This window comes from Rosa rugosa, chromosome 4, assembly GCF_958449725.1.
Source record: "Rosa rugosa chromosome 4, drRosRugo1.1, whole genome shotgun sequence".
Classification (NCBI taxonomy): domain Eukaryota; kingdom Viridiplantae; phylum Streptophyta; class Magnoliopsida; order Rosales; family Rosaceae; genus Rosa; species Rosa rugosa.
The window spans coordinates 5,509,869-5,534,396 of record NC_084823.1 but is presented as its reverse complement, the minus strand read 5'-3'; the positions used below and the strand labels follow the sequence as shown (position 1 = coordinate 5,534,396).

General features: G+C 37.4%; 4 protein-coding genes across 9 annotated transcripts in view; all 4 read right to left on the bottom strand.

Moving 5' to 3' along the window:
• Positions 1-3,251: 3,251 nt before the first annotated feature.
• On the bottom strand, positions 3,252-6,702 carry LOC133706917 (MDIS1-interacting receptor like kinase 2-like). The gene is made up of 2 exons (XM_062132461.1): positions 3,827-6,702; positions 3,252-3,743 (listed from the first exon to the last, which is right to left on the bottom strand). Exons 1-2 carry the CDS (start codon positions 6,615-6,617, stop codon positions 3,394-3,396), a joined length of 3,141 nt encoding a protein of 1,046 aa, XP_061988445.1. The 5' UTR covers positions 6,618-6,702; the 3' UTR covers positions 3,252-3,393.
• A 638-nt stretch (positions 6,703-7,340) lies between these two features.
• The window catches only part of LOC133744216 (MDIS1-interacting receptor like kinase 2-like), a 75,469-nt gene continuing 58,281 nt past the window's right edge, over positions 7,341-24,528 (bottom strand). Inside the window, exon 3 of the mRNA XM_062172355.1 lies at positions 7,341-7,674. Coding sequence (XP_062028339.1) covers positions 7,391-7,674 — 284 coding nt within the window. The 3' untranslated portion in view covers positions 7,341-7,390. The remainder of the gene's footprint in view (positions 7,675-24,528) is intronic.
• LOC133706919 (MDIS1-interacting receptor like kinase 2-like) lies at positions 7,532-9,882 on the bottom strand. Of its 4 annotated transcripts, XM_062132466.1 has the most exons (3): positions 9,352-9,882; positions 9,075-9,175; positions 7,532-8,366 (listed from the first exon to the last, which is right to left on the bottom strand). In XM_062132466.1, the coding sequence occupies exons 1-3, from the start codon at positions 9,357-9,359 to the stop codon at positions 7,699-7,701; spliced, it is 777 nt and encodes a 258-aa protein (XP_061988450.1). In that variant the 5' UTR covers positions 9,360-9,882; the 3' UTR covers positions 7,532-7,698. The 4 variants fall into 4 exon arrangements, with proteins under 4 accessions (XP_061988450.1, XP_061988447.1, XP_061988449.1 ...); XM_062132463.1 differs by having other exon boundaries at positions 7,532-9,175; positions 9,352-9,852; XM_062132465.1 differs by having other exon boundaries at positions 9,075-9,851.
• LOC133706916 (probable leucine-rich repeat receptor-like protein kinase At1g35710) lies at positions 13,673-23,288 on the bottom strand. 3 transcript variants are annotated; one of them, XM_062132459.1, is made up of 9 exons: positions 18,379-23,288; positions 17,353-17,641; positions 17,183-17,262; positions 16,885-17,105; positions 16,685-16,785; positions 16,560-16,609; positions 15,298-15,397; positions 14,440-14,599; positions 13,673-13,915 (listed from the first exon to the last, which is right to left on the bottom strand). In XM_062132459.1, the coding sequence occupies exons 1-4, from the start codon at positions 23,231-23,233 to the stop codon at positions 17,098-17,100; spliced, it is 5,232 nt and encodes a 1,743-aa protein (XP_061988443.1). In that variant the 5' UTR covers positions 23,234-23,288; the 3' UTR covers positions 13,673-13,915; positions 14,440-14,599; positions 15,298-15,397; positions 16,560-16,609; positions 16,685-16,785; positions 16,885-17,097. The 3 variants fall into 3 exon arrangements, with proteins under 3 accessions (XP_061988443.1, XP_061988442.1, XP_061988444.1); XM_062132458.1 differs by having other exon boundaries at positions 13,673-13,908; XM_062132460.1 differs by lacking the exons at positions 13,673-13,915; positions 14,440-14,599; positions 15,298-15,397; positions 16,560-16,609; positions 16,685-16,785 and having other exon boundaries at positions 16,885-16,933; positions 17,021-17,105.

The following is a 24,528-nucleotide window of genomic DNA, read 5'->3' as shown; positions in this document are numbered from 1 at the left end:
ATGATTTATATATACATTTAGTGATCTATTATTTGTCGGTTGTCAATCTGAGTAATATTCGAATACATTCAGTGGCGGAGCCAGAATTTCATCTCAGGTGGGGCACTCGAAATTTTTAGAAAAATATTTAGAATTTAAAACATATACCAAAAATTTTAATAAAAGATAATAAATTAGAATAAAGTTACAATAAGATTGATATTTTTCTTAAAATTACAAATTTGATTTATAGTGTTTGGATATTAGACAATTTTTTATTATGGGGATTGGGGACATAATTTATTTTTTATTTTTGAAACTATAAGTCCTTATAGTGTTAATGTTTTCATAAAAAAAGAAGTGTTAATGTTCTCAAAAATAAAAAATTGTAAAACCATCAGTTTAATTTTTGCCAACGCCAACATGAGTCGAACCTGGGACCTGCAAAAAACATGCAAGCCTTGCCACTACACCAACTTGGTTGTCAATGATTTTGAGAAACTCTATTATTGTTATACGGTTTTTACTTACATAACTTTGAAAAAAAAAATTCAAGTGGGGCACGGGACCCAGTAGGTCCCCACGTGGCTCCGCCCCTGAATACATTGCTAAAAAGAGGAACAAGAAAGAAAAGAGTGATTGGAAATGTGAGACAGGTGCATGTAGTCTTAATTGCTATGCTTGTGCATTGATTAAATTCCACACAAGTAGGACAGTTATTGTTGATCTGTTTGTGCGTTTATTAAATTCCGCATAAGTAAGACAGTAAGACAGTCAACTTGCTCTGCTTGTGCGTTGATTAAATTCTTCACAAGTAATTATACCTCTCGCTCTGCTTGTTTGTTGATTAAATTCCGCACAAATAGGACAATTATCCCGCTCTGCTTGTACGATGTAGTTCCGTACAAGTAGGACAATTATTATGCTTTGTTTGTGTGATGCAGATTGACACAAGTAAGACAGTTATGCTCTGCTTGTGTGATATAGTCGGGCACATGTACAAGTATGACAATTTCATTGGTATGAGTTGGTAAAGCCATAGTCTTATTGAGTATAGTTTGTCTATTGCTTGATTTTTTAAAGAAATTAAGTGATTATAAGAAACAGGGAAAGGTATTAACATGACTACAAGATTAGTTGAGGTTTGGGATGTTTTGATAGTAGATGGATAAATGACGAGCTTTTTTCTAATCTAGAGGTTTAGGTAACCCGGTCAGAAAGTTTCTAGAGAGAGAGGGTCTACCTTCTCTCTAGAAATTTTCTCTAACCCAGCCACTATTTTGAGAGTCTACCGACCCCCATCTCTACCTCCATCTCCAACCCCACCCCTTCAATCCCGTCCATCCCCTCCACCCCTTCAATCACCTTCTTGTTCCTCTCTCTTCTCCACCCACTTCACCCATCTACCATTTCTCTACCTCTCCACGCCATACTGCTCTTACAGGCTTTATATTGATGAGAACAACTCTCATCTTCACCCCTTACTTTCCCCATCCCTACAACCCAATTATGCTCATTTGTCACCGATTTTCTACTCCTCTAGTCCATATCTACCTTCGAAACTGTCCATGTCCTATTTAGATGGAATTGGTTGCTAGTGTTTCCGGATTTGCTTCGTTCTCCACCACCGCTAAACGAACTTACGCCCGTTGGCGAATTTTCCTTCCTCAACAGCGAGTGGCTCTATTTTTGCAATCACACTCTGCTAGGTTACTTGGTTTTTCTTGGGCATCTTTGAGCCCTGTGTGTAGTGTCCCAACCGGTGTAGAAGGAAGCAGGATGGTGCTTTGGTGGCTGATACTCTTCAAGCAACGACATGGAGGTGGCGGCTGTAGTATTCTAGGGATGGAGCTGCTGCTATTCTCTTGGTGGCTGCTAGCATTAGTTCTAGGGTTTTTCATTTTCAGTTATGGGCTTTCAAATTGTATTTGGGCCAAGCCTGTCAGGGGCTTTAATTCTCTTTTGCTGGGCCTACGTGCCTCTATTTGCTGGGGGCTTCTGTACCTCTTGTATTGTGGTGTATCATTTGAAACATCTAATACAAACTTTATTAGTTTATTTTCTTCGACCAAAAAAATAAATAAATCTAGAGAACTGTTTTGGTTGTCTCACTAATTCATTAAGTTGCAGCAATTTACACATCTTTTCAAGTGCTAAAATTCATAAGGGGGTATATTGTAATACCCCGAATCTAGTTAAATTTATGTCATGTTAAGAGAATTTTTACTTCTCATCACGAATGTTAATGGTTAATTTATGTTAATTTTATTTAGCCTTAAAAAAAAAAACAAAGGTCGGTTATTGCTCCGACGTTGGAAAAAGAAAGGAGAAGCATTGAGGATTGTTTTGTTGTATTGAACATGGAAAACAAAAGACGAACAGTTGTAAATCCCAAGCTCCGTCGCGTGAAGGGCACGGGAGTCCGTCGTTCCCTCAGTACAAGAACCAGGGATGATCATCTCAAAGGACCCACCGTCACTATCCGATTGGCAAGCGAGGCCGCCGTATGGGCAGCACGATTCGCTTCTCAGTTGGGGGCAGACCATGTAGCATCGCAGTTCACCTTTGCAAATCCAACTAGAAGGAGAAGGAGCTACTGAAGCCTCCAGGAATTCTGAAATCAGATTGGAGGTGGAGCTAATTGTTTGAGGAGGGTAAATACTCTTAAGGTGGTAACTGGTAAATGTTCCAGCAGAAGAAACTGATGATGATGCTTAGTAACCTCTCTTTTTCACTCTTGCTCGTTTGAGACTTTGCAATAGATAGAAACCACTGATCAAAAGTAGTTATTTGGTTTTTGGGACCTTAAGATATGAAGAAGACAGAAAAATCTCAGAGCACTGAGAGCAGCAGGGCAGCTCCTCTCCACTGGTTCAGCATTTCTCCACATCTTGCACTCACTTTCACTGCAACCTGCGGCTGAGCTTCGTACTTACAATTATTCATCAAATTATTACATTCCCTTTCCTCTTCTTCCTTTGTAGATTTTGATTCAACTATTTACGTCAGGAAATAAGATACCCTCAACTCAAAGTTCATTTGACACTCAAATTTTAGGTACTTCTTGATTAAAACATGGGTTTGACTTTATTTGGGAAATCAAATAATAGATAGATAGATACGCTGGGATATTATCTATCTGTTTACTTGCTTAATTGGCCTCATTGAACCAACATACTGAGGTCCTCATGGCAATATATATTCAAACTTTTGCTACTGTTTGGTGATGGGTCATAACTTGCTGCCAAAAGAAACCCCTCAAAATGCAGACATTGTATGAAAGAGTAGTGCAAGACTTTAATATTTCTGAAAACAATATACATGGATAGCTACTTTTGAAAAGGAGCCTAAATATGATATAAACAAGATCATCTATTCTTACTATTACGAGTTGTATGGAAAGACATGCAAATATCAGTTCTTAATGATTGATTCAAGTGTAATGTCCTGCTTTCTGTAGGAATATGCTTTTTGGGATGATAACACCTGAGAAACCATTTGCATTGTTGGCCTTGATTGTGGATGGGAATGTCTGCACTCGATTGCTAGTCTTGCAATGGTTATCAGTTCATCCTCAACATCAGGTGTCGGAGGGGGAAGCCGTTGGTCCAACAAATCCATCAGTGACATGTTTTCATTTGCTGAAGGATTCGGAAATGAGGAGACCAAATCACCCAGATGCTTCCCCATTAGGACTTCCAGTGCCAGCACTCCAAAGCTATAAACATCACATTTCTCAGTTACCTTCATCGTGAAAGCGAGCTCTGCCAAAAGAAAAGAAACGAACATAAACCAATTGATAACTATACTTGAATGAAAATTTAGAAAACACATCTAGTTAGTTTACCTGGGGCTATATATCCATATGTTCCTGCAGGGGTTGTCCAATTTGATGAGCCTGGATTTAAAAGCTTGGCAGTGCCAAAGTCTGCAACACAGGGCTCATAATCTTCATTCAGCAAAATGTTGTTGCTTGATATGTCTCGATGCACAATCAATAGCACACAATCATGATGCATATAAGATAAGGCATGAGCCACACCTTTAACTATATTCACCCTTATACTCCAGTTCAATTTCTTTGCTTCTAATTCTTTGCTCAAATTTGCAGACAGGCTTCCCTTTTCAAGATACTCATAGACCAAAAAGGAGTGACGCACATTTGAACAAAAACCAAGAAGTTTCACAATGTTTCGGTGTCGTACCTCCAGTAGTGCCCTTATTTCATTGAAAAACTCCTTTTGAGATGCCTCCTCACTATCATGTACTGGATAGAGTTTCTTCACAGCGACTACGCTGCCAGATGGTAGCTTTGCCTTGTAGACAGTTCCATATCCACCCTTCCCAATGCAGTATGCAGTGTCAAAACTGTTGGTTGCCTCCACGATTTCGCCGTACATTTTTCTTCCATCAAAATTTGCTATGGCAAAGACTTCATTCTGCACATAGCTCTCTTCGGTGTGTTGGTATTGCATTCTTCTTCTTCTTCTTCTTCTTATGAGGGCAATTCCAAGTAAAGCAAGTAAAATTACTCCCAGAACAGGGAACACGATTAAAAACACTAGTTTTCTGTCCTTGTTTGAGGTACTTTTATTTCCTGCAGAAGGATTGCAGGGTTGCAGTCCTACAACATTGCCGCACAATCCATTATTCCCTTCCAAGGAAGCATTTTGAAATGCTTTGCTGTCAGGGATGGCGCCCTGCAACTGATTGTAGGACATGTCAATGTGCAACAAGCCAGGCATTTCACCAAAAGATGTTGGAATGACACCAGAAAGATTATTGTGGGATAGATTCAGATCCTCCAAGCTCTTCAGCTTGCTCATTTGTGATGGTATGTTACCCTCAAGTGAGTTACTACTTAAATCTAGCTGGGACAGTTGAAATAAGTTCCCCAACTGTAATGGAATTTCCTGACTGAACTTATTGTTGCTCAGATTCAAGTAGATTAGTTTCGACATGTCACCTATAAAGCTTGGAATTGACTCGTTAATTTTGTTGGTGGACAGGTCTATATATTCAAGGTCAGTCAGAGATGCAAATGTGGAGGGTATAGGACCAGAAAGTTGATTATCACCCAACTTCAGATTCACCAGACTTAGCCTCCCAAGATCTTCTGGAATCACACCAACTAAATGATTGGAAGAGAGATCAAGCACCTGAATTTGAGTTGCATTGCCAAGCTCTGGTGGTATGCTACCAGTAAGGTTGTTACCCGCAATTAGGAGGCTCGTTAACTTTGGGCATTGTCCCCAGTTTTGTGAAATTTCACCATACAACTTATTATTGCTTAGATTTATAAAATCAAGATTCGGATACACACCAAAGTCTTGAGATACATTGCTAGTCAATTGGTTCCCTTCAAGACGTACTCTGATTAAGCTCTTGCAAGTTTTCAAGCTCTCGGGGATTGGACCTATCAAATCATTGTTGAATGCTGAGAAGTTTTGAAGCAATCCACCTCTGCAAATGTTTTGGGGCAAATAACCAGAAAATCGGTTGGTATCAAATTGCACAGTTGTCATCTTTGTGAGATTTCCTATCTCTTGGGGGATGGAGCCGGAAAGTTGGTTGTCACGGAGGTACAAGCTTACTAAGTTGTCCAAGTCACCCAATGAAGTTGGAACCGAGCCATTTAGTTGATTCTGGCTCAACTGGAGATCCACCATAGATTTCAAGTTCCCTATCTCCTTAGGAATACTGCCAGAAAGTTTGTTTGAATAGAGATAAAGAAGGGTAAGGTTTGGCAGATCACCTATGGATGCCGGGATTGAACCAGAAAGATTGTTTGATTGAATGCTCAGTCGCACAAGAGACTTCATCTTTCCTATTTCTGAAGGGATTGAACCAGAAAGGTTGTTGTAGGCTAAGTACAACACAGTTATATTTTCCAAGTTTCCAAAACTTGGAGGGATAGGACCTGTTAAATGGTTGCCATCCAAGTACAATTCAACCAATTTTGATAGGTTTCCGATTTCAGGAGGAATGACACCAGAAAGCTGATTTCCAAAGAGATACAAATTTGTCATGTTGGTAAAATTACCCAGGAAGGCTGGAACAGACCCTTCTAGATTGTTGGTGGTCAGAGCAAGCTCATAAAGAGATTTGAGCTGGCTCATTTCTTGAGGAATCGAGCCATTTAACTGGTTTCCGTTTAGGTGGAGGACTTGAAGATTTGTTAGGAGACCAATTTCTGGTGGGATGATCCCAGTCAATTGATTAAAAGATACATCAAGGTAGATGAGTTTGGAGAGGGAACTAATCTGAGGTGGGATGGTGTCGAAAAGTTCATTAACACTGAGGTCAACATATTCAAGATCAGGGAAGGACTGGAATGAGAGTTCATGTAGCGTACCTTTTATACCAGAATCGGTAAGGTTTATCCGGTTGACACTTCCGGCAGCATTGCATGAAATACCGGTCCAAACATTGCATGCACTTGATGAATTGGTGGCGTTTCCGGGGAGGGAAGTCCACGAGGTGAGATTGTTATTCCCGGTTTGATTCAGAAAGCTGGCTTTCCATTTGAGAAGTGCCTCTGCTTGTGTAGAATCAGCAGCTTGTGATGAAACCAACTGAAGAAACAAGATAATGCAAGCTAGAGAGCAGACATAATCCAAGTAAGTAGAAGGTTTCATGGCTTTTGACTCAAAAGTTTATACACTAAAGTTTTGAGTCTGCATAAAGGATTATGATCAATTGAAACGTCTGTATAGTGGGAACTTGGAATCTTTAGTCAAAGTCTTTGCCTATTTCTGATGACTTTTGAATGTAAACAATTATATCATTTTCTCATAATTATATCAAGGCTCAATTTTTCTAGTTTTTAATGCCATGCAGACTTCATTGAACGTATTTTTTAAGTTCAGTTTTGGCTTCATTGATGCAAATACTGATGTATAGTGTGGTTGAATTTGTAATTTTACGAAGGTAAGATGGACTGGGCTGGACTATACTATAGTATTGTGTTGTGCTCAGAATCCACACTTGGTTTTCCCGAATTTGGAGAATCAACTCACCAATCTGTCATGATATTCAGAGCGCCAGAATTTGTGAAGGTCGGAATGAAAGACCCAACCTTTACAACCAGAACCGGTAAGCTTTCTCCTTATACCCAAATTCAGATTCAATCATAGTTTTTCATATAAATTTGCTACTTTCTAGAAGCAATTGTTGGTAGAACTTTATAAAGATCGAGTCTTGGCAAGTTCTTACTTTCACTTTATGCTTTGTAATTGGAATTGTGATAGCACTACTTACCAGAATTGCATCTTTATATACTTGTTGAAGATGTTTATGATAAATATACAACAAAATGCAAGTGGGTTTTGAATACAAAGTTGAGTTTTATACAATGTAGATTTAAGTTATGTAATTAATCATAAATTTGAGCTATGGAGGATTGGAATTGTTACATCTGGGAAACTTCATACATGTTAGGCCTAAACTGTGGGTTTTCGTGTAAGCATGCGATTGCTAGTGTTAAAATAGTGACAACTTCATCCAGAACTTTACCCGTGGGAGGTTCAAGGCGATCGTCCCACATATCCTCCCACATTTTGGCTTCCCTGGTTGCAGGTGATAAGGGTAATCGAACTAGATTGCTAGGGTACTTCCCTTTAATCACTTCAAGTGCTAACACGCCGAAGCTATACACGTCACATTTCTCCGTCACTTTCATTGTGTAAGCCAGCTCTGCCAGAAAAGGGTAAACTAAGATCAAAGTATAAAGTATATAGAACTGTGCTTCTTATCTTCCGGATTAATAATGCAGGGCAGAAAACCTGTAACATTTCCACACAACCCCTTGTTTCCCTTCAATGCTTCAATGGGAGCCTCATGAAATGCCTTATTGTTTGGGATGGGACCCCAGAATTGATTGTATGATATGTCGATGTGATCCAAGCCACGAAGTTCATCAAAACTCTTTGGAATAACTCCAGAGAGATTATTGTGGGAAAGATTTAGTGTCACCAAACTTTTCAAATTACTAAGCTCTGTTGGTATCTCTCGATCAAGACCATTGTGACTCAAATCTAGCACGGACAGCTGAGTTAAACTCCTGAATTGAAATGGAATTTTTTGGCTTAACTTGTTGTTGCTGGCATTGATATGGTGCAGCTTCAGAAAGTTACCTAGGCTACTTGGAATTGACTGGCTCAATTTGTTTGTGGACAGGTCAAGATACTCAAGTTCAGTCAGTGATCCAAGCTCTTGAGGTATACCACCAGAGAGTTGGTTGTCTTTCAGTATAAGCTTCCCTAACGAAGTGAGCCTTCCAAGTTCCACAGGGATGTTTCCCACCAAATGATTTGAAGAAAGATTAAGCAACTGCAGTTGAGTCAAGTTTCCAATCTCAGGTGGAATGGTACCAGTAATATTGTTGCCTGCAATCTCAAGATTTGTTAGCTTCAGAGACCTACCCCATTTCGGTGAAAGTTCTCCGTAAAATTTATTGTCGCTTAGATTTATGTAATCCAAGTTTGGATATTCACCAAAATCTTCAGATATGTTTCCAGTGAGTTGGTTTCTATCAAGGCGGACTCTGTATAATGTTCTGCAGTTTTTCAGGCTTTTGGGGATTGGACCTATCAGACGATTGCTATTTGCAGTGAAATTAATAAGACGCCCACCTTGACAGAGATTCGGAGGCAAATGACCAGTCAGATTGTTTCTGGCGACTCTTAGCACAACCAGATTCTTGAGATTCCCTATCACATGAGGAATGGAGCCAGAGACTTGGTTGTCCCGAATGTATAGAACCTCTAACGTGCTTAAATTACCAATTGACAACGGAAGAGGACCAGTGAGGCGATTTTCTATGAGACTAAGAACAAGAAGAGACTTAAGCTGACCTATTTCTTGAGGAATTGACCCATTCAACTGATTTTTATTGAGCTGTAGGGTGTGAAGGCTTATGAGGAAACCAATTTCTTGTGGGATTCTCCCGGACAACTGATTATTGGAGAGATCAAGATACATGAGTTTGGAGAGAGAACTGATTTGTGGTGGGATGACACCGAATAGCTTATTTATGCTGAGGTCAATGTATTCTAGATTTTGGAAGGATGAGAATGAAAATTCATGTAGCGTACCTGGTATACCGGAATTGGTAAGGTTTATTCTGCTGATACTTCCAGCAGCATTGCATGAAATACCGGTCCAAAAACACGGGCTTGCATTTGCTTTTTGATCTCTGGAAGAATTGGTGGCAATGGGAAGGTAAGTCCATGAGGTTAGAATATCCGGTTGGGTTTGATTTTGAAAGCTGGCTTTCCATTTTAGAAGAGCATTGGTTTCTGCAGAAGCAGAAGCAAATTTCGGTGATGAAATCAAATGAACATACAGGATAAGGCAAGCTACAGAGCATACCTTATCATAAGCTGCTGAAGTTCTCATGGCTTTTGTTTTGGTATATTGTGGCCTCTGTGCTTCATTTGTAATGCCATTATATTATTCTGCGGCCCTGCTTGTATCAAGATTGAAATCGGAAGAAGGTGGACTGAAGACTTCGGGAATATGAATGCACACTTCAGTCAAAGTCTTCCGGGGATATTTGTTTTCTTTGTCGTACTAAGAAAATGGTATGTCATTGCAAAATGTGGATTTTCTCTGTGAAGTTGGATGAAACTGATAAACCAGCTAGTTCAGATCATGAACTAGTGGTAGAGGGGAAAGGTATCTTTGTGCAGTAAAACGATTTGGTTTTATTTGTTTCAATGTTTTGATTCTTGTCCTCTGCTTTATTTTCTTCAGTTGCTGCTTAAACTTGTATGCAAGCCATTTTATTTGACCTTGTGAATTGACTTTGTTGAAAAACCAAGATTAATACAGAGACTTCCTACCAATTATCTTGTACTGAAAGGCACTAGTGGCGTTTAATTTTCTTCAGTTGCTGCTTAAACTGTTTTCTGTAGTTGCATTCCCTTTCCTCTTTTTCCTTTGTAGATTTTGATTCAACTATTTACATCAGGATATAAGATGGATACCCTCAACCCAAAATTCTTTTTGACACGTTCATGATTGAAACATGGGTTTGAACTTTGAACTAACATAATGAGGTCCTCATAGCAAATTAGCAATATATATTGAATCATTTGCTACTCTTTGGTGATGCGTCAAAACTCTCTGCCAAAAGAAACCCCTCAAAATGTAGGCATTGTATGCAAGAGTAGTGCAAGACTTTAATCTTTCAGAAAACAATATACATGGAAAGCTACCGTTGAAAAGAAATACATAAATCCCTACATATGTATAAACAAGATCATTTATTTTAACTACTACAAGCCATATGGAAAGAAATGCACAGATGAATTCTTAATGATTGATTTAAGTGTAATGTCCTGCTGTCTATAGGAATATGCATTTGGGGATGATAGCACCTGAGAAACCATTTGCATTGTTGTCCTTGATTGTGGATGGGAATGTCTGCACTCGATTGGTAGTCTTGCAATGGTTATCAGTTCATCCTTAACATCAGGTTTGACTTAAAAATCGAGCCATTCGAATAATCGATCTTCTTTTATCAATTTTTTGCTCTGCTTTGTTTTTGGGTAGGTGAGTTCGTGGTCTGTAGTATACCTTCAATCAGAAACTGGAGACTTGGAATCAATACCGACCTAGCTAGCTAGCTATGTGAATAAGACTGGAGATCGACTTAAGTGGGAAATGAACATGCGAATAATTCATCAATTCTTGTCTATACATGACCTGCCATTATGGACTTGTTATTTGATAGGTATGTACGACAAAAAGAGAATCTGACCGAATTCTTAGGGCTCCTGCACATCACTGCAAAATCAATATCTAGCTCTATTTTGCAATGAATATCGTATAATGGAAATATCTCTACTCCACTGTCCAGGGGGAAAAAGTAACCATGGTAAAAAAATTCATGTCCCTCCTATCATGTTCAGAGTCAGTACTACGTAAAAGATATCATTATGGGTTTCCAAAAATATGAATGTGCGGATGCAAATCACCAACGAATGGACTTGCCTATGCATACAACATGTACAAAACTGTATACTTTCATCATCTTCAAATCTGTAAGTATGTTAGGCTATTCTCATTCAACACACACATTCCCAAAGACACTAGGAAACAAAAGGCTACTAGGAGATCAGAAGTCGCAAAGGATTAGGAGAATATTTCTCCTGCCTTTCCGGTAACTCAAGACTATCGGATCATCAAGAAGAAATCAAGGGAATCATGCTCACTGATCTTACGATGAAGGTGTCTTTAATTCACATCATTATTGCATGATTCTAAATTGATATGCATAGCTTTTAATTGATCTGAAAATCTCATCTGATTGACAAATACTTTCAAAATACATATCCGATAGAGATATTGATTACTGTTAGAAAAGATTTGATTGCATATTCAAAACAGTTTTAAAAAACCTTTCTATGTTTATCTTATTCTGTGATTAAGAAGAGATTTGATTAAGGGGGAGTCTTGCTCCTCTATATAAGGTTTTCAAACTGACATGTGAAGTGAGAGTTTTTGACATTAGGCATTGTTGATTGTTTCATGTGTTGCATAGTCTTCACAAACTGTTTTCTGGAAAAACTCTCCTTCATACTTACTCTTCTTATTCACTGCATTCATTCTCATATATCATACTTGAGATCGGTGAGTCCTTGATACAAGGAGAAAATGAAAGATTGATTCGTTGAAGCTTACCAGACATTGAGAGATTTAAGTTTACAGAATAGGTTTTTCAAATTGTACACAAGTTAGCTGTGTTGCTAGTAACGTGGTTGTGTTGAATACTACGACTTGTAATCTGTAACAATTTGATTTAATAGTAGATTTGTTCCTCGTGTTGGCTACGTTAAAAGCCACGCAGTGAAGTTTCCTCAGTGGTGAGGTTTACACTGCGTCAGCAATTCTTGTGTTCTTCTTACTTGAGTTATTTAATTACAAAGCCTTGTTTGTAATTAAAAAACATCGAGTTATTGTTCCATCTGGTGTTTTCAAAATCGAAAGAAATAGCATATTCTAAGCAAACATTATATCAAGCTGCAACAAGATACACTAGAATTCAACCCAATTTGGACTTCAGGTACCGTTTTTCGTGAGCTGGAGGAGAACTAAAAGACTCTTCCCCCTTTTCTTTGGAAAGAAACCGAAACTGTTTTTCTTTTAAGGTGGAATTGCAAATTTTGAGATGAACTTTATCGCATTCAGAGGCTATCAAAATCCTACGCGGAAACATAGCAGAATAGGAAAAAAAAAATTATGCTTCTTGTTGATATAGAGAGAGTAATCCAGAACCCGTACGACAGCTTGTAGGGCTGTTCAATCACGATTTCGATCATGATTTTCAGAGATCTTTAGGGGGAAAAGGAGGTGATCAAAATCACCATCGAAGAACCCTAAAATTGAGAATCAAATTTTGGGGCCGACCGTTATCCCTATAACGTCAGGCTGAATGAAGGTTGTCTTTCAAAAGCGGGTCTTGGGTTTTTCTCCAAGTGGGTTCTGGGCTTCGATAATGAAGCGAGGCCCACCCAAGGCTTATAAAAGATATTTTACCTTCTTGAAAAAAAAAAAAATAATAGATTCTTAATCGAGCGTAGTGGCTCTCGACCTTGTATGTGTTCCTAAGAAAAGAAAAGGAATTTGTCCACTTTTTGGGGTCTCGAAGGACGTGGAAACACATAAGAACTCTTGAATGAAAATGGAAAAGAGAGAGTAAACAAGGATCGGTTTTTTAGCAAGGCACGAAATGTATCGTCAAATATTCAATATGGTTCCACAAGATCTAGTTTTGTTCAAGTAACGGATTTTAGCCAATTGAAAGGATCCTCTGATCAATCCAGAGATCGCTTCGATTCATATGAGGTGAAAATCTCATGTATGGTTCTAGAACGGAGATTCTTTGAGTCGAATGACAACCGTAACTGATGTTGGCTCACTCTGAAGGAAATTATGCAGAAGCTTTACAAAATTATTATCAAGCTATGCGACTGGAAATTGATCCTTATGATCGAAGTTACATATTGAATGTAAATGCAAATATGAGTTTTCTACTCAATCTTAAGAACAAAATGTAAATACTGATTGAAAATACCAAGATTTAATCTAGGGATTCTACAAATTTCTTTGTTGAACACCTAATCATTAAAACTAATAAACAATGTACAAGTTTTGATTCCATTAACCAAAAACGAAAGAAAATTCTCACGTCACTAACCACAGGAAAAAATCCTTGATACTATTAGCACACAAGTACTTTTTTTTTTTTTGGTTAAGCGAATTAAGGGTAAATCTATCCCCTAATGCGAAGTTTTATTAAATTGAATGGAAAAGAAATATTACAAAAGAGAAAGAGCGATGAGAACAAAATCTTTCTCACCGAATAATACAAAGCAAAGAACTTTGTGCAAAACATTCCAAAGAAATGCTAATAACAGCTTAAAAAAAAAAAAAAACAACAACAACAACAACAATTCAAAACAGGCTTCCAACACCTTCAAAGTATTTGACGAGCCAGCAGCTATTAATATCTCATAATCCAACTTGAACCAAATAAGAAAACTCCAATGAAAGAGTTTTTTTTATTTTTTATTTTGGTCACACAAGTACAGACACACACACACAATATGTAAGCCCGCGCGATGCTAAGGATTTCTTTACTTCCCGAATTTTATATGTAATATACTTCATATTTCAGCTATCTGTGTATCCAACATACAACTAAGGAATCACTTAATATATGAAGAAGCAATGTCAAAAATATCCTTAAACCATATAATCTTCTTATACCAGTCCAACCACAGAACTTATTACTCGGAAAAGATTTGCAATCTTGCAATTAACAAAAAGCAAGCCAAATAGCATTACTTATGACAGCTTTGACAGGTAGTTGTATGAGTAACAACTTGTACTACACAATTGTAACAAAATGCATATCCACACCTGCAGACTTTACATTGGCAATCCATCAGTAAAACAAAGAAACAATCTGGAAATCCACACCTGCTGCAAAACAACTTTGATGATGAACAATATTAAAATTTAAAACAAAAGACATTATATATACACCCAAAAGAGAAAGTTAATTTAAGTTGAAGGGGTTAGAGAGGTTTTTATAGGATACGAATAAGACACATTAAAATAGTCACTCCATGTACATTTCAACACATTTTGATACTTGTACTCCATTTTAAGTTGTTTCAAGTGGAGATCAAAAATCACTCCCATTAAAGTATAGAAACTAACATGTTCCACTTATACAGCAAAGAGACACTATTCCCCATTAGAAAATTACGATCTTTCACAGCTAGCTATTACTTTAACACAAAACACAACTATATATGAGGCATCTAGTGGATCAAACAATGAAAGCAATATTAGAAAAGCACCAGTACTCAATCAAGTTAAGCATTTCAATTTTCAAAATCCAAACCAACACAATCAGCTAGCAAAGAACCAAGTTCAGCTCATCACCTGCACTTCATGTACGAGCAGTCAACCGACTTTTCGACATAGAACATGCAGCTCGGACACCTTCTCCTGTTCAGGCTCTACATCAGTTCATCAACATAACAGAATACCCTCCTTCTGTTGAGGTTGAAGTTTCATTTCAACCATTCTGTAGTGCTAAAGACTGCAAGCAACAAATTGCCAAAAACAGTACAACACCATTAAATTTCAACTTCCATGTCTTTTAAGACAACATTTGCAATGTATGAGAAGACCAACACATTTGAATAAGGTTCAAGTATGATCAAAGGAAAAAAAATAAAAGCAGAACAAAAGCTTAAAATTGGATTCATATATTCATTCATTTGAATCTCAGTTAAGTTTTAGCAAATCAGCTGTGCAAAGTGTTAAACTTGGAAAATTGAATAGAACTATAAGAATCATAACCCCGATGATCAACATGAAAAATACTGTGCCTTTAAGAAAAGAAAGAAGTAAAACTTAATGGGTAAACTTTTCTTGGAAAAAAAATTAAGAAAATGTCTTCAAATCTAAAGGCCTTTCATCCTTAAAGAATTTTCTTGTGTTCCACTGAGAAAATTCAAGTTTTAAATGTACAATTCAGCTAACATTTCATACAAGAACACGGAAGCATTCAAAACCCGCATTACAACATCAATCACAATATATATTCCAATTTCAATATTGAATTACAAAGTTTATAAATTAGAATTGGAATTCAAACTGCAAGCAATAAGACATCCATGGCAAGCTCAACTTCTAATAGAACCTAACCCTAGCATGTCATTGAAGATGCGGTAACAATCATGACTTTGATCATAAGTCATAACAGATGCATAGTATCCAATGGAAGGATCAGACCTTTTTGTCAATGCGTTGAAGCCGCTGAATTTTGTTATGTTCGTAGTCACCAACTTTCGCTGAAGACTTCTTAGCAGCAATCATGTAGATCTTACTCTATCTGAAATTTAAACAGAAAGATAAGTTTACATGTGATCAGAAAATCAACTGTAAACATTTGGAAGTGATGGGCCTAGAATATATCTAAGATAACCTCAAAGTTCTGTCCGAAACTGAGACAAAAGTATGTGAGTCTGTAGTTCATTATCTATAGGCAAAACTGCATTATCATAGATTTAAAGAAGGGATGGTTACGGATTGTGGCTATATATTCAATCAGTGGGAATTCCAGGATTTTGAAGAAGCAACAATGGAATAATACCAACGGTGATGGCTACTGAAAAGTATAAGAAATCCAACTACCTCACAGAGAGATACACAATCACATACTCCTCCTGATAATTTAAACCTACTAAATTACCTAGTTCCTGGACTCAAAGACTGAGCAAGTAGGAGAAGGATACAGTACTAAGTAAGCGACTTCTGAGGCTAGCATCAAGGTATATGTAATAAGATGTACAAAGGAGGATGGTATGATAGTCCATGATTCATATAATATATGTCGTAATTGAATAACAACATATGAACTTCAACAGTAATTATATATGTACATGCTTCGAATAAGACCATACATGAAAATCAACAGGAATCACATGTGTATATTTCCCAGTTGTTTTTTTTTTTTTTTTTTTTAAATCTCATTCCCTAAACAACTAAACCAATTCAACTAAAAAGAACTGACTATGAGTACAGATAGAATCCAAAAAACCAAACCAATTCAGCTAAACAAATTCAGTATATTGGTTTTTTTTTGGATCTGCAGTCCCTAAACAACTAGATAAAATGAAATCAAGTTCTCAGTCGCATAACAAAGAGAAGGAAAACAACTAAACCAATTCAAAACAACAAATCCAAAGACTAGAGCATGGTCAGAAAACGATAGCACCTAAAATCCAGAATATCTTCCACATTTGAAAAACATCAAAACAGGTACACATGAGTATGATTGAAGAGGAGGTTAATGGATTTGAATGCATTTACTTATTCCTTGCTTACACATTTACTTATTGGGCACAGGTCATGGCTTATTTCGTCAAGTGTCTTTTTGGGTTTTTTATGTCACCTGAAAAATGCAAAATTTCAAGACAACTTTACCATTTATTGCTTTCACCGTTGTTACTGGAAGTAGAAAGAAATGGTATAAGATAAGATTTTAGAGATACCAGGGATCCAATGGCTTGCCTGAAATGCTTGAGTTCATCCTAAGCTGAACCTGCATAAGGCATTTTCATTTATTCAGTAAGAGTTTATAATACAATAAGGCAAGGTAAAAATAATATCAAGATACCTCATCTGTTGCTTTATAGCTCCAATGCTCCAACTCAGCCAAACCAGCTTTTACATATTCCCCATTACTAAACGAACCGCACTCTCCGCCATAATAGAAGGCTACAGAGAAATATAATTATAAGGCAAAATATAGAGTTTTCCTTTATTAATCTCTATAGAATTGTGAAAATGTGCTTCCTGACACACAATTCAACTCACCACCAAATTCTGATCTTGAAGATTCAACAATAACTCCATCCAATGTGTTCTAATAGTGCAATGACCGAACAAAATTAATATATCTTCCACCATTTGCTTTTACACACAGTTCAAGTGCTATATTGGCTTCCCTAACCTGATCACCATCTGAAGGTGTTGAATCACCTCCATTAGGTCTGATCACTACTTTCATCAAGCTTCTGGCCACTATTTTCATCCTCCTATTACGAAACAAAAATCAACGAAAATTAAGTAGCATTTCAATTTCCACAGATTCATCATCTAACTTGCTACCTACCTCTTTTCATCATCGGCGGGTTCTTTCTTTGGTTTCTGTGGCGCGGGGGGTTCGCCGCCAGTTCGAGAAAGATGGAATCCCTAACCGTACACGATGCAAAGAGTTCCGGTTAGTTGAGGCAGAGTAGGAATCTCCGTAAACTCAATTAGCTTGGGAATCACAGAGCTTACCTGAAATTCGGATGGTTGAGGACAAATCCTGACTGATTGGCTCGAGAATAGTCGATTCTGGAAGCTTCAGTTTGAATTCCAACCAGAACTCGAGTGGGAGGGGATATGCGTTGGTCCAAGACATCCTCAATTGGCATTTGATGGGCAGGTAATGCAGTTGATGAGGACGATCCTGATGATAAAGATGACAGAAGGTCTCCCGGATGTCTTCCCATAATTATTTCCAATGTCACCACTCCAAAACTATAAACGTCACACTTCTCATTTACTTCCATTGTATATGCAAGCTCTGATCAGAAAAAAAAAAAAAAAAATCTCAAACAATCAAATTCTTAATACTAGTCTGCAATCACATGCTCTACATGTGTACGAAAATTTTTCATTTTTTTTTAAAAAAGTGAGTAGTTATTGCAGAAGAAATAGATTCATTGGTAGTTATTGCAGAGAGAAAATAGTGGGAGAGAAAAGTAGGGGTTGTGGAATCATTTCTTTTTAATTTTCTTAATAAAAATCTATTTTATAATTGTCCTATTTATGCTTGTGATTTAATTTATTTTCAAAGTTTTTTAATCATTCAGGGTTAAATCTGTCAAAATTTTCAGTTTTGGCTAACAAAGCCTCTTCTCTTAATAATAGTATAGATATAATGATTCCCCTTTCAATAATAATAATAATAATAATGAGTTAATGGAAGCTTAGCGAAATTAAACTACACATGATATCGCAACAAGTTCAGTGTTCAGAACATTTTGTATCGAGTGGCTGTTTATCAAAATCAATAGCTGTAACACACCAAGTCACACTATGGATTACGACAAGAAAAAATGAGGGAAAAAATAAGGAAAGATAGATTGTTTAAAAATACAAATAAATACAGCATGACGAAAAAAGAAAAAGGAAAAGAAACATCATCAAGTGCAAGGTACTCAAAGGAATCATTGGCCTGAGAAACATAACTACAAAATGTGAAAAATATGGAGATCTGTAAGGTCCTCTAATACAGAGGAAAAAAAAAACCATTATTACCTGGTGCAACATATCCATAGGTGCCTGCAAGGGCAGTCCAATTAGCTGAGTCTGGGTTTAAGAACTTAGCAATGCCAAAGTCTGAAACACAGGCCCCATACTCTGCATCCAGCAAAATGTTCTTGCTCGATATGTCCCGATGTACAATTGATGGCAAGCAATCGTGGTGCATGTAACACAAGGCATGAGCTACACCTTTCACGATATTCAACCTTTTACTCCAACCCAATTCTTTAGCTTCCTCATCTTTGCTCAACACTCTGGCCAAACTACCTTTTTCAAGATACTCATACACCAAAAATGAGTATCGCCTATGTGAACAATAACCAAAAAGCTTCACAATATTTCGGTGACGGGTCTTAGTTAGTGCCTTAATTTCATTCAAGAATTCCTTTTGAATATTCTTGTCATCATCGCATAACAGATGGAGTTTCTTCACAGCTACTGTGTCAGCAGTTGACAAAGTTGCTTTGTAGACACTTCCCTGTTCTCCCTGCCCTATGCAATACATGGGATCAAAATCTTTTGTTGCCCTTACGATTTCCTCAAACATCTTCTTTCCATCAAACTTTAATATTGAAAGAGAAATTTCTTCATTCATGTTGGCGTTTTCTCCATGCTGATGCTTCTTTTTCCTTTTTGCTACTACTGCAAATATAAAGGCTAGAAGTGCAAGTGCTCCAAGCATAAGGAAGATTAGCAGAAGTACGAGTTTATGGTCCTTTTTCGGGCTTTGTTTATTGCAGGGTTGCAAAAATGTTGAGTTGCCACACAAGCCTTTGTTCCCTTGCAATGCTTCTCGAGGAGCAGCTTGAAATGCATTGATGTTGGGAAGTGGGCCTTCCAAGTGATTGTAGGATATGTCAACATACATTAGCCCATGCATGTCTTCCATACTTGTTGGAATGAAACCAGAAAGATCGTTATGGGATATATTAAGCATCTCCAGACTCTGCATTTTGCTAATATCTAATGGTATATGACCTTCAAGTGCATTAGAACTCAAATCTAGTTGGGTTAGTTGAACTAACTTCCCCAGTTGAAATGGAATTGCTTGACTGAACATGTTGTTGCTCAAATTCAAGTAATATAACTTGAGAAAGTCACATATAAAGCTTGGAATTGAATCATTGAATTTGTTTGCTGAGAGATCAAGATATTCAAGATTAGCCAATGACTTGAACTCTAAAGGTACATGACCTGTAAGTTGATTGCCATCTAACTTCAGCTTGACCATTGAAGATAATCCCCCAAACTCTTTTGGAATTGTCCCGACTAAACCATTTGAAGAAAGATCAAGCACATGAATTTGGGTTGCGTTAGCAATCTCATGTGGTATCGGACCAGTAAGGTTGTTTCCCGCAATTTGTAGGGTCGCTAAATTTCGGCACCATCCCCAAGTTTGTGAGATTTCTCCATAAAATTTATTGCGACTCAAATCTATAAAATACATATTTGGATAAACACCAAAGTGTTCTGATATGTTGCCTGTCAATTGGTTTCCTTCAAGACGGAGTCTTATTAAGCTCGTGCAGGTTTTCAAGCTTTTGGGGATTGGACCACTCAGATGATTGGAGAATGCTGAAAATTTTGTGAGTGATCTGCCTCGGCAAATGTGTTGAGGCAAATAACCAGAAAATTGGTTTCCATATAATTGCAAACTTTTTAACTTCCGGATATTCCCGATCTCTTCTGGGATAGAGCCAAAAAGATGGTTGTCCCCTAGAGATAAGATTTCCAAGTAAAGCAAGTCACCGAATGAAGTGGGAATTAAACCATTGAATTTATTGCTGCTCAAATCAAGATTCACCAATGATTTCAAATTCCCTATCTCCTTAGGAATAGTTCCAGAAAGATGATTTGAATAGAGATAGAGAGTGGTAAGGTTGGTCAGATCACCCAATGTTTTTGGAATTGAACCACTGAGTTTATTTATACTCAACTGTAGATCCACCAAAGATTTGAGGTTCCCTAACTCTTTTGGAATGGTGCCAGAGAGGTTATTTTGGCCTAGGTAGAGCCTGTTAATGTTTATGAGATCACCAAGTGATGCTGGAATTGAACCATTGAGTAGATTATAGCTCACTGATAGATTCACAAGCAATTTCATATTCCCTAATGAAGGAGGAATAACACCAGAAAGATTATTACTGTAGAGATAGAGAGTGGTAAGGTTGGTCAGATCACCCAATACTTTTGGAATTGAACCACTGAATTGATTAGTGTTCAACTGTAGATTCACCAAAGATTTGAGGTTCCCTAACTCTTTTGGAATGGTCCCAGAGAGATTATTTGAATAAAGATAAAGAGTGGTAAGGTTGGTCAGATCACCCAATGTTTTTGGAATTGAACCACTAAGTTGATTAGTGTTCAACTGTAGATCCACCAAAGATTTGAGGTTCCCTAACTCTTTTGGAAGGGTGCCAGAGAGGTTATTTGTATGGAGATAAAGAGTGGTAAGGTTGGTCAGATCACCCAATGTTTTTGGAATTGAACCACTGAGTTGATTGATGCTCAACTGTAGATCCACCAAAGATTTGAGGTTCCCTAACTCTTTTGGAATGGTGCCAGAGAGGTTATTTTGGCCGAGGTGGAGCCTGTTAATGTTTATGAGATCACCAAGTGTTGCTGGAATTGAACCATTGAGTAGATTATAGCTTACTGATAGATTCACAAGCGATTTCAGATTCCCTAATGAAGGAGGAATAACACCAGAAAGATTATTTCTGTAGAGATAGAGAGTGGTAAAGTTGGTCAGATCACCCAATGTTTTTGGAATTGAACCACTGAGTTTATTTATGCTCAACTGTAGATCCACCAAAGATTTGAGGTTCCCTAACTCTTTTGGAATGGTGCCAGAGAGGTTATTTTGGCCTAGGTAGAGCCTGTTAATGTTTATGAGATCACCAAGTGATGCTGGAATTGAACCATTGAGTAGATTATAGCTCACTGATAGATTCACAAGCAATTTCATATTCCCTAATGAAGGAGGAATAACACCAGAAAGATTATTACTGTAGAGATAGAGAGTGGTAAGGTTGGTCAGATCACCCAATACTTTTGGAATTGAACCACTGAATTGATTAGTGTTCAACTGTAGATTCACCAAAGATTTGAGGTTCCCTAACTCTTTTGGAATGGTCCCAGAGAGATTATTTGAATAAAGATAAAGAGTGGTAAGGTTGGTCAGATCACCCAATGTTTTTGGAATTGAACCACTAAGTTGATTAGTGTTCAACTGTAGATCCACCAAAGATTTGAGGTTCCCTAACTCTTTTGGAATGGTGCCAGAGAGGTTATTTGTATGGAGATAAAGAGTGGTAAGGTTGGTCAAATCACCCAATGTTTTTGGAATTGAACCACTGAGTTGATTGATGCTCAACTGTAGATGCACCAAAGATTTGAGGTTCCCTAACTCTTTTGGAATGGTCCCAGAGAGATTATTTGAATAAAGATAAAGAGTGGTAAGGTTGGTCAGATCACCCAATGTTTTTGGAATTGAACCACTAAGTTGATTAGTGTTCAACTGTAGATCCACCAAAGATTTCAGGTTCCCTAACTCTTTTGGAATATGGCCAGAGAGGTTATTTTTACCGAGGTAGAGTATGGTAATGTTTATGAGATCACCAAGTGATGCTGGAATTGAACCATTGAGTAGATTATAACTCACTGATAGATTCACAAGCAATTTCATATTCCCTAATGAAGGAGGAATAACACCAGAAAGATTATTACTGTAGAGATAAAGAGTGGTAAGGTTTGTCAGATCACCCAATACTTTCGGAATTGAACCACTGAATTGATTAGTGTTCAACTGTAGATCCACCAAAGATTTGAGGTTCCCTAACTCTTTTGGAATGGTCCCAGAGAGATTATTTGAATAAAGATAAAGAGTGGTAAGGTTGGTCAGATCACCCAATGTTTTTGGAATTGAACCACTAAGTTGATTAGTGTTCAACTGTAGATCCACCAAAGATTTCAGGTTCCCTAACTCTTTTGGAATATGGCCAGAGAGGTTATTTGTATGGAGATAAAGAGTGGTAAGTTTGGTCAGATCACCCAACGTTTTCGGAATTGAACCACTGAGTTGATTGGTGCTCAACTCTAGGTCCACCAAAGATTTTAGGTTCCCTAACTCTTTTGGAACGGTGCCAGAGAGATTATTTTTACCGAGGTAGAGTATGGTAATGTTTATGAGATCACCAAGTGATGCTGGAATTGAACCATTGAGTAGATTATAGCTCACTGATAGATTCACAAGCGATTTCAGATTCCCTAATGAAGGAGGAATAACACCAGAAAGATTATTTTTGTGGAGATGGAGAGAGGTAAGATTTCTGAGAAGACCAATTTTTGGTGGAATTCTCCCGGATAACTGGTTATTGGAGAGGTCAAGATGAAAGAGTTTGGAGAGGAAACTGATGTGAGGTGGGATAACATCAAAGAGTTTATTGAAGCTGAGATCAAGATATTCAAGATAGGGGAAGGATGAGAATGAAAATTCATGTAGCATACCTTGTATTCCGGAACTGGCAATGGTTATGTTGGTGACTCTTCCAGCAGCATTGCATGAAATACCAGTCCAAATGCATGGGCTTCCGTTTGCTTTGGGGGTGCTGGAAGAATTGGTGGCATTGGTATCAGAACTCTTGGGAAGGTAAATCCAATCCTCGAGCTGGTTATTATGAGATGTTTGATTTAGAAAGCTGGCTTTCCATTTGAGAAGAGCCTCCGCTTCAGTAGTTGAACTAGCAGAAGCAAAATGTGGAAAGTAATTTTGTGATGAAAGTAGGTGAACGTGCAAGAGAAGACAGTAAATTAAAGGGCATACTCTATCAAAAGTTAAAGATCTCATGGCTCTTGTTTAATTTGTTTGGATAAACAATGCATGTAATAGCTATTAAACCCAATTAGGCATTATTTATAGGCTTGGTACGCATATCTTATCTTTTGGGTTTAGTTTGGAGTTTCTAATACACTTGATCGTGTCAAAGTCTTCGTCCCTTGTTTCTACAAAGTTAACATTGGAAATTCTGAATTTTCCACTTTTAGGTGTTTAGTGATTTACAAACAGGTATTGGACAACAACCCTAGTTGGTTCTTATTCCGAATATCAGGAGTAAAAGGGAGGGAAATGGAATTGATGGAGACACTAATTAATGGACTGTTACTGAGTGAAGATGACCTTTGGACGTCAACTGTGCTAATAGTTCCTGCCTTAACTGATGTTCAATTAATTCTTAACTCATGCATGAATCTTTAGGGTCATCCATGAGTATAAGACGATAAGATAAAGGCTGATTGATGGATTGAAATTTGAGCTATTCTAACAGCCTTCGGATAAGGTTGTTTTATTTTTTATTTTAGCACTCTGAAATTTAAGGTACATAGTAATTTAAAATGTGGTATAATGTTGTATGTGAATAGACTATAGGGTTTGGGGTTTTATGACATTGTATATTGGCTGATTTGCTTAGTTATCCCACATTATCCACCTGCATGTATTGTATTACAGAAGCAACATTGAGAGTCATTGTACCGAAAATAATTTGCTTGTTCATCACTTCATTAGTTATTTTTTTACTTGTTGTAGTTGCTATCTTCTCCTTCATGTACTGTTCTTTCTTAACCATGGTGGTTGTAGGTAGGGCCGGCGAAGACTTCAAAGTCTTCATCCCTGTCAGCTGAAATGTTATGTTGCGTCAATTTTAATTCCATTCACTCTTTTTCTTTCTTCTTTTGGCATTTTTCCTTTTCCTTTTGCCTTTTTCCTTTTTACTTTTTCAAACTTGCTGGTTCCACATGTTTTGCTCGTTCACTTTTACATAATTTCCTATTTTTCACCGGTCTTTCAAGATAGTGACTAGCAATTAGCCTATTAAAACTACTAGCATAAGCCTATCAGCTGTTATTTTTTTATATCTTTACTCTACAGAATATGGATAATTGTATTTAAAACTTCTCAGATACGGTACATTCACGAGTGGAAAATGATAATTTTTTATTGAAGATTCTAATAACCAAAAAGCACGCTTATAATTTCAGAGTGTTTTTTTTTTTCAATGTGCTTCAATTTTTATCCTTATCCTCTTTTTTTTTTTTCCCCTTTTCCTTTTTTGCTTTCCCCTTTTTGTCTTTTTCCTTTTTCTT

What these genes read in the sequence shown, in the direction of transcription:
- LOC133706916 (XM_062132459.1), bottom strand. Translation starts at nt 23,233, where the DNA reads ATGAGATCTTTAACTTTTGATAGAGTATGCCCTTTAATTTACTGTCTT. An exon ending in CTATGGATATGTTGCACCAG is followed by an intron (nt 17,642 to 18,378) that starts GTAATAATGGTT and finishes TTTTCTGATCAG; the next exon opens with AGCTTGCATATACAATGGAA. An exon ending in CTCAACCATCCGAATTTCAG is followed by an intron (nt 17,263 to 17,352) that starts GTAAGCTCTGTG and finishes GTGTACGGTTAG; the next exon opens with GGATTCCATCTTTCTCGAAC.
- LOC133706917 (XM_062132461.1), bottom strand. Translation starts at nt 6,617, where the DNA reads ATGAAACCTTCTACTTACTTGGATTATGTCTGCTCTCTAGCTTGCATT. An exon ending in ATATGGATATATAGCCCCAG is followed by an intron (nt 3,744 to 3,826) that starts GTAAACTAACTA and finishes TTCTTTTGGCAG; the next exon opens with AGCTCGCTTTCACGATGAAG.